Source organism: Rhyacophila brunnea, unplaced genomic scaffold (assembly GCF_057557595.1).
Source record: "Rhyacophila brunnea isolate RB1 unplaced genomic scaffold, BYU_Rbru_1.0 scaffold_142, whole genome shotgun sequence".
In the NCBI taxonomy this organism is placed as follows: Eukaryota; Metazoa; Arthropoda; class Insecta; order Trichoptera; family Rhyacophilidae; genus Rhyacophila; species Rhyacophila brunnea.
In genome coordinates, this window is record NW_028232799.1 from 785,594 (window position 1) to 803,329 (window position 17,736).

A 17,736-nucleotide genomic window follows, 5' to 3' on the forward strand; every position below is an offset into this window, starting at 1 on the left:
ATGAATCCTAATATACATCACCTACCGCACCGTATTCATGAATAGGTACAGTGGGTATTTATACCTAGTATTCATTTTTATTATTGAGTGTCAGGCTAGCTATCATTAGCTGCTGCATCGTAAAGATATTTAGCCATATTAGTTTAAATACCTTTGGTGAACACGTGTAAATAATAATATTTCGCAACCTAAAATAATCGAAATACATCGAAATTTTATACACATTATACCTAAAATACATAATAATATAATATAGGTATAATAAAGTATAAATAATGGAATGTAATATGTAAAAATTAATGTGATAAGTGATAACCATACGAATTAGACATATAAAGAAAAAAAAATATTATTTTTTTAAATTACGTTTGCCCATTTGTTCTACAAAAATATGGTTTTTGTCTTTCGTGTAAAATTTGCGCAATTCAAGATAAGTGGATTGCGCAATTATTACTGTTTGTATTTTTTTTATTTTTCGGGATTTCGGCCTTCGGGATTCCGGCCATTCAGGATTTCAGCATTCGGGATTTCGGGTTTCGGGATTTAGTATTTCGGGATTTCGGCCATTCGGGATTTAGGCCATTTGGGATTTCAGCATTCAGGATTTCGGCTTTCGGGATTTAGGCTTTCGGGATTTCGGCCATTCGGGGTTTCAGCATTCGGGACTTTGGCCTTCGGGATGTCGTCCGGCACCCGGTATATTGTATTATCGTTTTATATTGCAAGTATGTAATGAAAACGTATAATTTAAGTTGTAAAGTCGAAATTATTTTACGCCCAATATTCTTTTTTCTTTGATAAAATAATAATTTTCCAAAATAAATAATATAACACATCTTTCATTATTGCTTTACTCCGTCATACACCCCTGGCATAAATTTTTATTTCAATTCACTTTATTTCCTTTCAAAAAAGCCTATATCCATATGATTGACTTTCAAAACATACTCAAATCCGATGTTAAGTATCAAAACCTACCTAAGTGGGTTTTTAAACACTAAATAACTTTTTAAATGTTGCTTTTCCATTAGTAACCCGGCAGGTGACGTGTTATTATATACTTCTTTATTCATTAATTTTATCTTTTCTTATATTTTGCAATAATTAAGCCCACAGCAGTTTTTTCGCTTTTGCCAACAATTGTGTTCGTGGAGTTCAGCAAGTTGCCAAGTAATTACCTTTAAACATCGATTCCACTCTATACCTCATCTTGTTAAGAGCGCACTTCAGTGAAACGGCAAATAATCTTCAACAGTAGGTGCGACGAAATTTAGCACTCTTCGCCAATTGGAGATCGAAAGATAAGTGTGCACACGTCGGTTTGTTTTGTCGTGGCGTTGGATGAAACTATTCTTAAGTCGTGTAAACATGACTAAAAAACTTATCGTATGTACTTAAAAAAGGAAACTTGTCAATTAATATACTATTATTATTAGTAATATAACAATAAACGTAACAGTAAACGGACGCGTGTTGGATTTTTATGACAAATTATATTTCGTTCTGCACGCGTCATTACTATAATCCGCGCATCACCTAGCCACGGGTTTTTTAGAAAATGCCTCAACACTGAAGTATAGCCTTAAGTTTGTGCAATAATGTAAATTAGGCGCGCGCTTTTCTACTAAACGGGGGAAAAGCTGAAGGAAAATATTTAGTATAAAATGACGCTCAATTTTAAATTTCGAATCATTCTCATGCCAACTATAGACCTGTAGGCCTATTCTTAACAATTATCACTTTAGCACATTTACGATGTTACCATTGGTCCAAGTTAACACATTTGTTATTCTCGCACACTGTCAATATTATCACTTTAGCGGCAGCTAACTTTCATATCCGGTTTAAACGGCTAACTCCGGCGTGAAGTACGTACGTTATTTGCTGGTATATTATCTATGATTTTCTGACTTCGGTTAAAATCGGCCATGTTCGTGCAGCGTTGTCTCTGGTATTAATACCCGAACGCCGCGAGCTTCGTTTATTCAATGTCAAACGTCAAACGCGACTTAATAATACTTCAGATATAACCGTCAATAATCAATCGTAACCAAACATATTATAATTGTCATGTCTAATTCGGGAACAGCGGTGATACCACGGTAAGAATATATAATTTAAATATTTGTTTATTACAGTGAATGTGCCAATAAATAACTTATAATGGTATCTTTTATGTATTTCAGTGTTGTAGTAACTCGCGGGCCGCGGATTACGACCGCACAAAAAGACCTTCTCGTGCAGTTAATGTACGAGAACCAAAACTTAGCTCTCGGGAGATTTTATGGTCCACTCGGGGGTGAAAGTATGGCGCGAGACTGGAAACGTGTATCCCGGCAATTAGATTCTATAGGCCCATCGAAATCAATTGACCAGTGGAAAACTGTAATTATAAATACTTAATAATAGTAAGCTAAAGTTTAATGTCTTAGCACTTATCAATGTTTACTGGGTAATGTTAATCTTGACACGTTTTATTGTGATTTCCCAGGTCTGGAAGGAGATGAAACAAAAAGCGCGGAAGAAGAATGGTGACCGGGTCCGCGCTTTAAGTTCAACGGGGAACTGCCACCACGCTGTGGAACTGGATGATAATTCAATCAAAATATTATCCATAATCGGAAACAGTTCCTCAGCGGGGTGGTCCAACCACGAGCTTTGTTTGTCAAGTAATGAATAACAATAAAGGTGCAAATATTAATTGAAAATTATTTTTTATTTATATGTATTTAAATGTATTGATTTATTTTTATTACAGCCACAGACACATATGTATGTCCGCCATTGGAGTTCGTCGATGACGAACGAATGGCGGATACATTGTCTTCGGCTGAGGTCACCCCTTCGCCACCACCTAGAGGTAACATAGCGACCTATTGTTTTGGTATAATAAATAGTGTGGTATGTTTGCAATTATTAGGTATACTATGAAATGTCATTGATTTATTTGTATTGCATCCCGTAAAACACCAACACGTCCTGTGGTTATCGCATGTCACTCGGTGCCAAGCTTTGAGGGCATACCCAGAGGTAATAGTTAAATAAATATTGTCTATAGGTAATATAGCGACATTTTGTTTTGTTATAATAAATTGTGTAGTATGTTTGCAATTACTGTTTTATGTAATGTCGTCGAATTATTTTTATTACAGTTACAAATGGATGTCCACTGCCGGACTACTTTCGGTTAGCCGAGGACGTCCCTACGCCACCACCTAGAGGTAACATAGCAATATTTTGTTTTGGTATAATAAATAGTGCAGTATGTTGACAATTTTTTTATTATGTCATCGATTCATTTTGATTACAGTTACACAATGTCAATGATTTATTTCTATTGCAGCCCGTAACACACCAACACGTGAGGAGGTTCTCACACGTCACTCGGTGGTGCCTAGCTTTGAGGGCACACCTAGAGGTAATAGTTAAATATTGTTTGTGTATAGTAATATATATTAGAATTTATTTCCAGCCAGCAATATTAAACATTATCCGTCTATTTGTATTGCAGTCTATGATAATCACTCGGCCGGTGAAAGTCTGACCCGGCAGGCGACAGAGACGCCTTTACGGCCCACTAGAGGTGAGACATTTGACATAAAACAAAAATCATTCAAAATTCGTCAGTTAGGTTCCACTTAAAAAAACAGTCAGAACATCTTCGGTTTAGGGTTTTTTTTTGTATTTTGGCACATATAAAATGAAATGTGAAAATTTTTATTACAGCAGCGAGATTTAGGCCAGCATCGATGCCGCTCGGTTTGGCCGATACTCACAAACTTATATCGGAGGGTAACCGGATGATGAAGGTACTATTATCATACATTCATTATATAATATGTATATATTTTAACTGTGGTATCAAAATACCTTTCACGTAGGCATCGTGAACGTTTGACTGCATACATACTCGCTTTATACTAATATTATATTATATGTTTATAGTCCATGGAGGGGGCAATGACGTCAATGGCTACAGCAATGACGTCAATGGCTACAGCAATGACGGTATGTAAACAAACAATAATAGTATATTTGAAAGTCGAAGATGGCATCACTGCGATATCAAATGAAAGTATATCGGAAGAAAACTATGCAGTATATTTGTTAAAAAGCAGTCCAACAAGATTCATAATATGTTTTATAATTGTTTTTATAGTCACTGTCAACTACTGCGGCAACCATGATGGCGGCATCGGCAACCACGACGACGGCATTGGTGTCCGCTTTGACGGTATGCATAATATCAATATGTATATTATATTACTTTTTCTGTTTTCAAACTTCACCAAATATATCCCAACGAAGGATGTTGAAGAAAATATTTAGCCAAAACAAAAGAACTCGACTGATTGTTATACAGACTATGATTTTGATTTTTTATAGAGGTGTCCTCACTCAATTTCAAGAAAACTTTATTAATATGCCGATTTATTTTTATAGGGCATTGAGAAGTCACTGACGCGGAATTCCCCAATGTATGTGGTAAGTGTTTGTCAAAAAAAACAAGTATAAAAGCATTACTAACAATTTGTTATTGTTAAAATAATACAATATAATCTATATAATCTAGCCACCCCAAAAACCAGACAAATGTCCAATCAGTGAAATCAGCGCATTATAGTGCATACATAGAAAATATGGTAAAAATTCAAACAGGTATTTCATAAAAACAGTTTTTATTGAGAAATTTGTATATTTATAATCAAAATCAAGAATATATTAAATTATACATATAAATTATACATTATATAAGTACTAAGTTTATTGGAATGAAGTGACACAAACACTTTCTTTCTTTGAGTGGCATTGCAATGCATGCCGGGTACTCGCTAGTTATATGTAAAATAACCATAAAGCTAACAAAACCACCACATAGCGTATAGCACTGTTTGTGACGTAAGCAATCTGACGTCTCACGTCATTCAAAATGGCTGCTACATCTGTCACTTCAATAATGGATTCCGTACAGCAATATGCAGCAGACATTTGTTGCTGGATTGATGGATTCAATATTTTAATTATTATGATAGCTTGAAGCGATCAATCGGATCAATTAGAAATGTCAATAAGCGTTACCGGCAAAAACTGTATGTATTGCCATATGGAAATGTATACAGGGGAATACTCCTTTCGTACAGTAGAATTATGTAATCACATAATCACCTGAAATGTTTATTAGATCAATCAATACCAAGAGGAAACAGAGAATGATGAAGGACAATGACAATCTGCTCATTCAGTGCTGACACCGCGACTGGCCATTAGATATAATTAACATGATATTTAAATATTAATTTACAGGTCAGCAGTGATTGTGTTATTAATTTGAATATGTTTTCAACTTAAATCAGGATTTAAATAAATTTGATGAATTGTATAAATATGTAAGTACTGTTGTTTCATTTATTATCCTGCTCCCTCCTCCTATCCTCCTTTAATGTATACGAAATACGGGTTAATGTTAAACCAAACGAAAATGTTTGTTACTGTCAATGCCAGTGGCGAAGGGTGGGGGTAGGCTGTTAAGATCCGCCATAAATAGTGCACACTAAACTTTAAGTTAAAACTCTTTCGTTATGCAATCGTTCCATTTCCAATTTGACCAGTGATTCGTTAAATAATAAATGTCATCTCATAAGCAACAATAACGACCTCGACACGTTCGCTACCATTCGAATTTGAATAAAAATGGGGGCCCTGAAAAGGGCCTTTTGTACGACGATAGATGGATTATTGCATGTAATCATAGACGATACGATTTTTTTTCACGTCTTCTCAGTCTTCTTGGGCAAGAGCACTGCCTGGATATTGGGCAGCACTCCACCCTGGGCGATGGTGACGCCGGAGAGCAGCTTGTTCAGCTCCTCGTTGCGGATGGCGAGCTGCAAATGACGAGGGATGATCCTGGTCTTCTTGTTGTCCAACATTAGCTGCATCTCCTTCGTATATCATATATACGTTTGAATACAGGCTAAATTATTTGGCACATACATGTGGAACGGTGTGGAATGAGTTATTGAGCGCTGAAAACGAGCCTGTCCATTAGATACTGGTATAGTGATTGTGTTAATCGTCACCAAAATAGATGTCAACAATTCGTTGACGAGTAGCATATGCCTCCCTTAATCTATTTTGATTCCGCGTCTCATTATACACGAATTCCGATAGGACAGGCTCATCAACAGGTTCTAGATTCGGTATCCTGAAAAAGAAAGAAAAAGATATGTGTTAGCACATGACAGACTCAGTCCAATGTCACATCTATTTAAGTAATGTTTTCATTTACTTGAAACTTCAATAATTACCTATAATGTTGCATCATGTTATGCAGAATACAACACGCATATATTATCTTGGTTGCCTTCTCAGGTTTATAATGGAGGGCTCTATCCCCTCGAAGGCATCTAAATTTTGCTTTCAACACACCGTTCAGTCTCTCTATGACATTCCTTGTTGAGCAGTGGGCAGCCGTATAGCGAGCTTCAGGTGAATCTACCTCGGCACGTAGAATCGGAATGAGCATATATTTTTCTACCGCATACCCTGAATCACCTGAAATGTTTTTTGGATCAATCAATAACAAGAGGAAATGAAGAAGGACAATGAACAATGACAATCTGTTAATTTTAATATGTTTTCGACTGAAATCAGGATTTAAATAAATTTGAAATGTTTGTTAAGATCCGCCATAAATAGTGCACACTAGTAAAGTTCGACATACCCAAGAGAACAAAATTTCCAACTCTTTCGTTGTGCAATCGTTCCATTTCCACTTTGACCATCGATTGATTAAATATAAATTGGTCATGAACACTGCCTGGGAATCTTGCACTCACTGCCAGAATGTTCATGTCCATATCACATACCTGCATAAAAAAAAATGTCGTGTTAATGAATTGTTTGTTTGAGTTATTCGTAATGAAAGTATGGTACTGTTCGGTTAAAGCGGATACAGCGGAAAACGCATTTTGAAAATAGCCGATAAACTGGATTATTTGTTAGGTTAACCTAACCTAACCGAATCCAACCTAAACTAACAAATAATCCAGTTTATCGGCTATTTTCAAAATGCGTTTTCCGCTTTAACCGAACAGTACCGAAAGTATTAAACATAGTAAAATTAATGATTTGTTACCAATTGCACATTTACAGTAAAATTTCCACGGTAATTTTTAAATGATTCTGTCTCCAAGTGTGGCGGGAAAATGCGCACATGAGTGCAGTCAATGCATCCGATGATGCCTGGGAAATGAGCCTTTTCTTGGAATCTGAAATAAAAACAAAGTTTTACCGACACATAATATTGCAGTTCAATCATTATTTGCTTTTTTACTCATGTTGTTGGTACTCTAGTTATATGTAAAATTGTATAAATTGGTCAGAGGGTATCAACACGACACTAAAAATAATGCATTGGTTGGTAAGTACCTACCTCCTTTGAATTCTGTCACGAGAGTCAGCACTGTTCGGAAACTTCAGGTAAGTACTGCCAAGCACTGATATTATAGCATCGGATACATTTCCAATGCATCTGCTCACTGATGGCTGGCTCATTGTGCAGAAGAAGTCTTGGCCAACCCCTTTTTGGTAACCTCCCTCTGCGTAAAAACGCAAAGTAGCCAAAACCTAAAATTCAAGTAAAGGAAACAAGTTTTTTCAATAACATAATATTCAAATCTTGTTAATCTGTCGTGGTGAATGCTTAAAGATGAAGTAGGTAGGTATTTACATGTGCTGTTGTCAAACTGAGTAAATGTATCTTACCCATGATGTTACCTATCTTCCGCTGTCATAAAGTAGGGTTAAGTATAGCTACTAAATGTCGAAGTAATTTGTGACTTTAATTACCTGAATTTGGACAGGAATTCCTTTGGGTATGCCTCTCATCAACACGGAGTCCAATTTGGTCACTATCTCGATCACCATTTCTTTCGAGAGTCTGTATAATTGTCGAAAGAACGTGTCCGTTACATCAAAAGGATTCTGACTATCGCGTATCCTCCTTCGCTCTATATTCAGCGCGCGTATCTCTTGTACACGCTGTCTTCTTACTTCCTCGGCGTGCAAATGAATCGCAAGAATAAATGCCATTGCGGTAGAATGTAGAAAAAAGATAAAAAAATATTACGAACAGTTATTTGACATCCGCGAAACGAACATCTATGATTCTAACCATAGAATCCGTAGAACCGAACCACAAATTGTGGTTTGAAACTTTGCATATTATCTTGCATCTCAATTTTCAATATGTAAAATTGACATATTTTCTCTCGTTCTCGCAGTAGCACGGCACATCGAGGTGCCGCTAACTTTGACAGGGATATGGGTTAACTTTCTTACGCAAATGACCGCGAGAATAGCAAATGTGTTAATTTTGATAATTTTATCATAATTAGCCGTTTTAACCTTTTAACACATCCGTTTGGATACGTTAGAATAGCCCCGCATGGCGTGGACTCCCAGACTCTAATGGAGTCTGGAATGAGTGTTGCTTGCCTCACTTAAGGCGATGTCTTTGCCTAAATAACACATATAATGTGACTTTTACGCCATCTATTTATATTTAATGTCATCTACCATGAATTATTTCTAAAAATCTGTTACTAAAAACTTTGGTCAATTCAAACCAGATGGCAGTAAGTTACCATAATAAGTAATTATAAAGTAAATTAAAGTTGCTAGTGGAATGGAATTCTTGATGAAAAAAATTGCTAGACAAAAATTTATTTACATATTATTTAAGAATATAATAATATATTCTAATATAACCTTTTACCTTAGACCCGAGGGAGAACCAGCCATCGAAAAAAATATTTCTTTGATTTTATGGAAGAGAAGTATTAGTCTATTGACAAAAAAAAATTTTTTAGGTTTTTTTATTTTATAAAGTAAAATATACTATATGCACATACCAGGTCACACTGCAAATGAATATTACCTACTCTATATACTTAGGGAAGGTAAAGAAAACAACTTGTTCATAGGAATGGATATTTTAATGGAACATTACACAATAAAAACAATACAAAAACATTATAAATAGGATAATAAAATATTTTTACACTTAAAATTAGTTAAAATTATGAAATAAAACCCTAAATATGTACTTTGAAATTGCTTTGAGCTGCATCCTATACCGTGTGATACAGCTCAAAGCAAAATTTAGTGCACACGTATATATTGCATTTTATGCAAATATTCCTGGTGCGGGACTTGCATCCAGGGTATCTTGCACACGGATGCTGAATGGTGGCCAACGTTGTCCAAACGTACCTCAGCGATCGGTTGGGAAACAACCTTTCTACTGCGAGCTGGTGGCTCTGTGTCTACCTGCGATGTCGACATGTTTCTTGGCCGACCTCGTGCTGGCAGTGCTAAAATGTTGGCTACCCGACCTTCATACCGAATCATAGCTTTTGCTTATCTCATTCGGTAGGTACGACAACAGTCCCATTATATCCTTTCGGGGTACATTTCTAGTTTACAATTCCGCATAAACACTAGCCAACAGTTTACCACCGCCAAGTCCACAAAGTGGTTAAAAACCCTCACAGGCCATTTGCATGTCTTTATGGCAGTCCTGTAATAAGCAATCATCCGATCGCAAAGATCAATGCCACTCATCGACATATTGTAGTGCTTTACAATATGTCGATGGGTGGCACTGACTGGCCGGCTGAGTGACACTGATCTTCCTCGTTACTTTCTTCGACCATCGCATGCAGGTAGGTACCAACAGGAGTACTGCCGACCGCAGTGGAAAATAATAACACGGATTTATTATCTTTCCACTTGACTACACAGACTTTGTCATCCTACGGAACCTTCTCATCCCAATCTCCCCTCTGCATTGCCTTATCGTTTTTTAATTTCTTAATTACATCGCCGATTCTATTAGGTACTTCTGACAGTTCCAGTTAAGAATATTTTGTCTTGAAGTAACGAATCGGCGAGCTTCAAACTAGTGAAAAAACGATCAGTATAAGACAATGCAGGAGGATTGTGGAGGGTCCGGCAGAGAAACTTGACCACACTTGCGCCCAGACCGAACTGTTTCATATCTCAATCTGATACCGTTCCCTTCCCTACATATATGTGAAAATCTATCACTAATCCATCTCTGGCCGCGAGAACAAAATTTTTAAGGCCTACAGGATTTGGCTTGTTAGGCACAAATTGCCTGTGTTCACAGCGGCCAGTGAACGGTATCATCTGCTCGTCGATGGAGTTATGAGCAGGTCTGGGCAAAGTATGGCATTTTTTTAGTACCTAAATCAAAAAAGGACTAATCTTCCAAAGTTTATCTGTGCAGCCCGTGCGTTCAACAGTGTTATCTGCAAAATGCAAGTGATTCCGCAGTTCGAAGTACCGGTCTCTGGGCATTGCTTGATTAATAATTGGAATGCTTAGATCATAACACCAGTACATTCGAGTCTGCGGAAACTTCAACGTACCCATCATAATTTGGATGCCGGTCCTTTTTTTGCGCTGAATATAAATTTGTCTGCTCAGCTATTTTTTCGAAGAGAGCGAGGTTGAAATATTCGAAAAAGGAGCTGAGGACATTGTCAGCAACATGTCCTCTCGCCAAAAAATCTTCCTTCAATTCTGGACCAGCATTCGGCATACTGAAACAATATGAAAACATATTATTACATTATCCATATTTCCTCATTAATTCAAGTAAGTATTTAGCAATAAATAATAAATAATGATAATACTAAAAATCATAAAAAATAAGAAATAATAGGTACATAATGTGTAGAAGATGTAATGAATTCGTGTCTTTATGCCAAATCATGTAGGTACCTAATGAAAAAGAATCTATTGCATGAGTGTATGACTGGATATTATGTATACAAAACCAATAAATTTATTATTAAGAAAATTGTAAACCTACCATTTTGTGAGGCAGGGAAGAACCCTGGATTGTGATGTCGAAGGTTGTAAAACAATCTCATCATCAGGCTCCGAGAAGACCTCAATTTCTTGGTTTGATTCTTCAGGCTGAACATCGTCGTCCGTTCCCACCTGACGAATATGAAATGTCGTCGCTGTTGTCGGAGTCATAACCGTCGCCGACTTCGAATTCACTGTCTTCCAATATTTCATCGACTTCATCAGCATTATAAGATATATTAATACTTTCGACCGAAGGTACTACTTGATGGAATTTAAATTTAAATTCTAATGGATTCAAGCTCTGTACTATTCCATTTAAGTCGTTTCTCGCGACCCGGGCTTCGCCTTTCGGCATCTTCAGGCGTCGTGTACACTCACCAAAGGCAAACACACACTAACAACGAACAATCTTAACTCTACCTTATATAGTAAATCATACAATAGAGTAGGTAAAAACTCCATTACCTACGTATCTAGTCAGAGGTTACAAAAAAGAAAAAATACAACAAACGAATTATGAATAGTTGAAGTGTCAGAAAAACCTAATTAGTAAAAACCCTATCTTATTAATAACAACACACTGGATAGCATATTATTATAATAAATCGTTAAACCTAATAATCGGTCATTATTCTTTATAAACAATAAAAATATTACACTCAAGAGGTGTAAATCATCAATTCTAAGAAAAATAATTAATGGAGTTAACTAATGAGATATTAGTCTTAATTAATACTCTTATATGGTACCTACTTTTATAACATTATTTAAACAAAATATATATTAGTTAGAAATAAATAGAGCACAGTTGCAGCGCTTACCTACATCGTATGATCAACTTAACTTTCCTAGTAGCCCTTTGTTATATCCTATAAATGATTAATATTAATATTACCTGAATTACCATATACTTACAATTAACCCCTGTCCATATATCCCGCTTTATTATTTATCCAACCCATTGCATATTATATTATATTTACCTAATATATTACAAATTACATTACCAATTATATCGTACTCTATGTTCAATCTATCTTAGTTAACCCTTTACCTAACATGAATTTACTTGAAATTGTAATTACATTACCTTATTACCTATATATACATGGTTTGTGACCAACTTTTCTCCTCCACAGTTCACCTTGAGAGGTGATGGGACCTGGCAAGGCAAACTGTGGGACTCATTTACATATTTAATCATGTTTAGCTTTGTCAAGGGGCAACTGTCATATGTCCAGTGGTAGATTTGGCTATTGAGGTCAGACCAAAATGGTTGGGTCTCCAACTACTCCCCCAGAAGGGCATTCACTTAGGGTCTACGAATTATGTTCGTGTCACTGGTTTGAGTTACAGTAGGATATGGTTTGGTTTTTAGTCTCAAAAAACGAGGTCATTACACAATTCGCCGTCGCAAATTAAACACTTTCAACCATATAATAAAATTATGTCATAATAATGATACAGGTTATGTCTCGAACTGTGTTAACTCCACATATTGGCATAATTTTAGTAGGCTACATTTCTTACGAGTATACGAGATATGTTTACAATATATCCAAATTGAATAAAAACGTTTATGTACTTACTTTCCATGAATTCCACCAACAGCTCCATCTGATACCTATTGGCCATTGACATTTTGTTAATTCTGCAAAGGAATAAATAAATACACTTTTAGTATGATTGCTACATATTATTTTTGTCTATGCCGTCAGATGACGGCATAGACAAAAATATAATGCAAACTATAAGGCGATCATATAATATGTACACCCGATTTTTGGCAATTATTAGGTTGCACTATTGGACACAGGAAGGGGTAGTACACTTCCGCGGACGCGTCAGAGAACACACTATCCCGTTATGACTACTCACCACTACTCACTTCGGCCATGCTTCATTCGGGGATTGGCCTCCTTAAGAGATTTATTATTAATATCGTGTTCGTTCAATCTTGGAAAAACATAGGTTTTATGTAGAAAATATTAGTGCAAAAATACTTTTATTAATTTATTTAAGTAAAAAAAATACAAGTTTGATTAAAATAACATAACATTGTGTTGACAATGACTACAATACATACTTATAATAAAACTCACAAACATTCCGAGTTTCTGTCAATTGCTATTCATTTGCGAATGTGTTTGTTTTAAAATTCCACGATAAAATTAAAACACAGTACCTACTTACATTCAAACAATTCGGCACTGAAACAAATGCGTGCCTGTACATCCTTGGCATTGGTGGACGCTGCTCGCGTGCCAGGTCTTAAGTGGCGTCTAACTGGTTTTAAATAAAAGGATTGATTATTTTTCTAATGTTCTTCTAATGTTAATTACGCGACAATTAACCTAACCTAACCTAACCGACATTTTTTTTTTTAAAAACGGTACATGTTCAAACACGCGCGTTACTATGATCTTAATCCCTACTTCATTTATCGTTTGTCAATTGATGGCAACGACCGTATGTTGTAGCTTTACCACTAGGTAATGCCAATAGAAATGGTGTATTTCAAAAAAATATTACCTTTTTCCTAGGTCAATAATTATTATAAAGCAATCATTATTCATACGATGTTTATCACACTTGAATGGTCAAAGACATAGCTTATAATCGGTGTCTTTAGAATCATCTTCAAATGTGTTAATTTTGCCCATTTTTTGAATAATAAAATACCTAATTCTTGTCAAATTTGGGATCACAGAGATTATCAATATATTTTTTTATCGTAAATATTTCACTATAATAATGTCGACATAAATTATACTGATGATTTTATAAATGCTTTCAAAAATTAATAAATGTAAAAAATCTTAACACAACTGCACATTTATGTACTGAAATATGACTATATTCTAAAACATTAGAGCAAGAGGTTAAAAAGAATCCTCTTTTATGTAATAAAAATAATTTATGCAGACATCAAATGTTTAAAATAAATATAAAGAATAATATAGCTTCAAACTTATATAAATAGATTATCTACAACGTTTAAGGAATGTCCAGGGTTGTGCTCTGAAAATACCATAAAAGCTCCATTTTTACCTACGCTGAGCATATGGGCCGTAAAGACAACTAGATGTCGAGCATTTATATGAACATAGAATGCATTGATAAGGTTTTTTTTATCAGGACGTAAGTGTCACTTAATGTGTTTTGAGATGACCAAGTCACGAGCATCGAAATGAACAATGATCTCATTTATAAGGTTTTTTACCAGTTTGTCATTTTATGTCTCTTAAGATCATTAAGTTGCGAGCATCTATATGAACATACATTACATTTGTAAGGTTTTTCACCAGTATGTGTCATTTTATGTTTTTTTAGATTGCCAAGTTGTGAGAATCTATATGAACATACATTACATTTGTAAGGTTTTTCACCAGTATGTGTCATTTTATGTTTTTTTAGATTGCCAAGTTGTGAGAATCTATATGAACATACATTACATTTGTAAGGTTTTTCACCAGTATGTGTCATTTTATGTTTTTTTAGATTGCCAAGTTGTGAGAATCTATATGAACATACATTACATTTGTAAGGTTTTTCACCAGTATGTGTCATTTTATGTCTCATAAGATCAGCAAGACGCGCGCATCTATATGAACATACATTACATTTATAAGGTTTTTCACCAGTATGTGTCATTTTATGTCTCTTAAGATCAGCAAGACGCGCGCATCTATATGAACATACACTGCATTTATAAGGTTTTCACCAGTATGTGTCATTTTATGTACTTTAAGATGACCAATTTGCGAGCATCTGTATGAACATACATTGCATTTAAAAGGTTTTTCACATGTACTTGTATTTTTATTTGCTTTACTATTACTGTGTTGAGAAAATGCTATAATTTGATTTTGAGCATCAATTACGTCTATACGAGCAATTTTGTGAGTTTTTAGAGCACTTCTGCTACAAAAAACTGCGCTACAAATGCAGCAAATTAAATTACGTGAGAAATGGATTACTCTCCTCAGAATAAGTCGAAGTTCCTTCGGCGTATCTTGTTCTAAGATTTCTTTTTTAATGTCTTTCTCATCTATCGTGACTTCTGAATACTGTAACATTCTATCCTGGATTCCACCATCTGAGGATTGTTGACTAACGCCTGTATCGTGATGCTTTGTGAAAAATCCCTTGGTAGAAACCTAGAAAAAAAATCAATATTATGAATTGTTATGTGTTATAATATTCCATTTGTTATTTTTTTTCACTTTGCTTCTCAGCATCTGCAGACATTATTAAATAACGAAATGAGAGTTAAATGGCAATAGTGTCGTTGGAGAGTGTGCATAAGCCTATGACACCAACACAAGAGCACTGACCTTCAGTTGGTGTTCGTGGAGGGGAAGTTTTGACGACATAACTGCCTATTTCAGCTTTATAGTATATAGGATTAATTAAATAAATGTATAGGTATTACTCGTATGCATAAGGAAATAATATGTATTTAAATGTTTAATTGTATTGTTAACATAAGATCACCGAGCAAATTTAATATGCCATTACTCAATGTATAGATTCGATTAAATTAATACCTAAAAATTATATAATTACCATTATATTATAATCAAAATGAAGTAACAGAATACATAGTTGTTATATAGAGTAGTGTGAAAAACAGCATATTTTATTATTATGCAAATTTAATAATAAGTTTAAACGTTCATCTTTACAAGTCCAGTCGATGAGCTAAGGGATCTTTATGTATGTAAACTACTTCTCTTATTCAAGATGTAACTATTTGAGAGGTAAAACTTTAATCCGCGCAGCGTATCTCTTCTTTTTCTGGTCAAACCTGATGGCCGCGAGTACATCCTAATTACGTGTGCGGTTCTCCAACTTTCTAATTAGCGACTCTATATTATTCAGACATTATTATGACTTTTATAAGTTAATAAAAATGAAATAAATAAAATATAAATAAATTTGGACCTAAATAGTCAATAAAATTCTACAAATTAGTTCCTATAATTATGACTATATATATTTTCTTTACAGTTTTTCTAAGAACTATATTATACAATATAATAAATTATACGTGACCTTGACCATAGTAGTGCCATTAACAATAAATATCGTTATTCTGAACGTGAGTTTTATTCGTTAAAATAACTGTAGTGAAGCACCATCATCGAGTGTTTCCACTATGTACTCCAAGATCCTCATATAGATGACCCCAGATCACATATCTGAGCTAGTCGAATCTGGGTGACTGTCACCTGCCTAACTTAGAGGCGAAACGAAGGTATATTATCATACTTCTAAATTCTACTTGATTTAATAGAGCACTCACTACACGATAGTACTTCATATTGGAGAAAATATTGTGGGGTGTGGGAATTACTATTAGACAACGAAACTCAAAATTACTATATAAAGTTAAAACTTCTACGGTTGATTTCAATATTTCTTGAATTCGGAATATTATTATTAAATATCACTATAATAATTTGTAAATTAAATTAATAACGTTTTGCTTGCCCACTCTTGCAGCATATCCCGCTTTCGCCTATTAATTATTGGTTGTCAATAAATGAATAGCTGCTTCAGGTTTTCCATAATCTTTTGATTGTAAAATCTAAAGTAAAGTAGGGAAAGGGGTGCAATCACTTATCCATACTAAAAATACACACTACATGCAAGGACAAAACATATCTTACTTGAGAGATGAATTTTTATCCACTGCACAACACTCGCTAAAGATGAAAAAGACAATCGAGATTTTGTATTTAATGGCAGGTGAAATAATATAATCAGGTACTACATTAAATCACTGATTTCGTGATATTTCAACTCGATTCGCATGAAATACCGTTACCTCTCTGTTTTCAAGATTCCACAATGGAAAAAAAGAGTTTTATTTTTTACTTACATAGAACATACGAAAAGGTTAATCGTCAAACCGACCTGTATTACTGTGCATCCTTTTTGACATTGAAGTTAATCCCTACAAACCAAAACCCGCCACGCACCACACCCGGTCTTAATCGGGCGTATCACGTGGCCCTACATTGGCGATGTGAAGCATGTAGTTTAGTTTTAGGCCGGGAATGCCCTAGGAGGAGATACCCAGGACTAAGGTTGCTACGCTCAGAGTGAGTTCTGACTGAGTTTAAAGTTACTTTCTAATGCAAAGTGCCGGGGAGAGAAGAGAACAAGGAAATTATGAAAATAAAAATGATTCTAGTGTATATAAAATAAAATAATGAAGCTAATCATACGGACAGCAAAAATTATGAGAAGAGATCTTACCGCCCGCAGTAAGACGCCGCAATTTTTTTAAATGCAAGATAATTGGCCTTGACGCGCCGCTGACGTGTATGTGCAGATCTAGTGGGAGAATGCCGGCCAGGACCGGGAGCGCGGCCGTAGAAGTTGTTCGGTAGGCCATGGTTATGGAAAGCAGCGCGCTGCGCTGTCCACGTAAAAGAGTGCTTCTAAGTTCTAAGTTTTTGACACTGATGATCAGTATTTAGACCGGCAAATCATGAATAGAGTGACGATCGAACAGCGGTTCAAAGATATAAATAATGTTTTACTTAAGCGATGACGCTTATTTTGGGCTAAACGGGTTTGTTAATAAACAAAATTGGCGCATATAGTGTCCAATCTGGAAGAGGCCCTAGAGATTTCTTTACATAAAAATAATGCACTAGCTTGTGCGGTTTACATGCTGGTGGAATCATCGAACCTTATTTATTAAAAAAAGAGGCGGGAGCTCGCGTTACGGTCAATGGAGATCATAAGGCACTGGCCCATTATCAATGATATTTGTTGCTGTTGCACGTATGGATGGCATTGATCCTTACAAGATGA

At 35.3% G+C, this 17,736-nt stretch overlaps 1 protein-coding gene across 1 annotated transcript; it reads left to right on the forward strand.

The window, feature by feature from the left end:
* The first annotated feature begins 1,848 nt into the window (after positions 1-1,848).
* On the forward strand, positions 1,849-5,782 carry LOC147075530 (uncharacterized). Its single transcript, XM_085942415.1, has 12 exons — positions 1,849-2,102; positions 2,187-2,385; positions 2,492-2,669; positions 2,759-2,860; positions 3,153-3,221; positions 3,344-3,418; positions 3,512-3,583; positions 3,727-3,809; positions 3,946-4,008; positions 4,160-4,234; positions 4,444-4,485; positions 5,183-5,782. Exons 1-12 carry the CDS (start codon positions 2,071-2,073, stop codon positions 5,225-5,227), a joined length of 1,035 nt encoding a protein of 344 aa, XP_085798541.1. The 5' UTR covers positions 1,849-2,070; the 3' UTR covers positions 5,228-5,782.
* Positions 5,783-17,736: the final 11,954 nt, after the last annotated feature.

Excerpts from the sequence above, each read along its gene's own strand:
- LOC147075530 (XM_085942415.1), top strand. The coding sequence starts at position 2,071 with ATGTCTAATTCGGGAACAGCGGTGATACCACG. Across the intron at positions 2,670-2,758 it reads CCACGAGCTTTGTTTGTCAA|CCACAGACACATATGTATGT; the intron begins GTAATGAATAAC and ends TTTTTATTACAG. Across the intron at positions 3,810-3,945 it reads AGGGTAACCGGATGATGAAG|TCCATGGAGGGGGCAATGAC; the intron begins GTACTATTATCA and ends ATATGTTTATAG.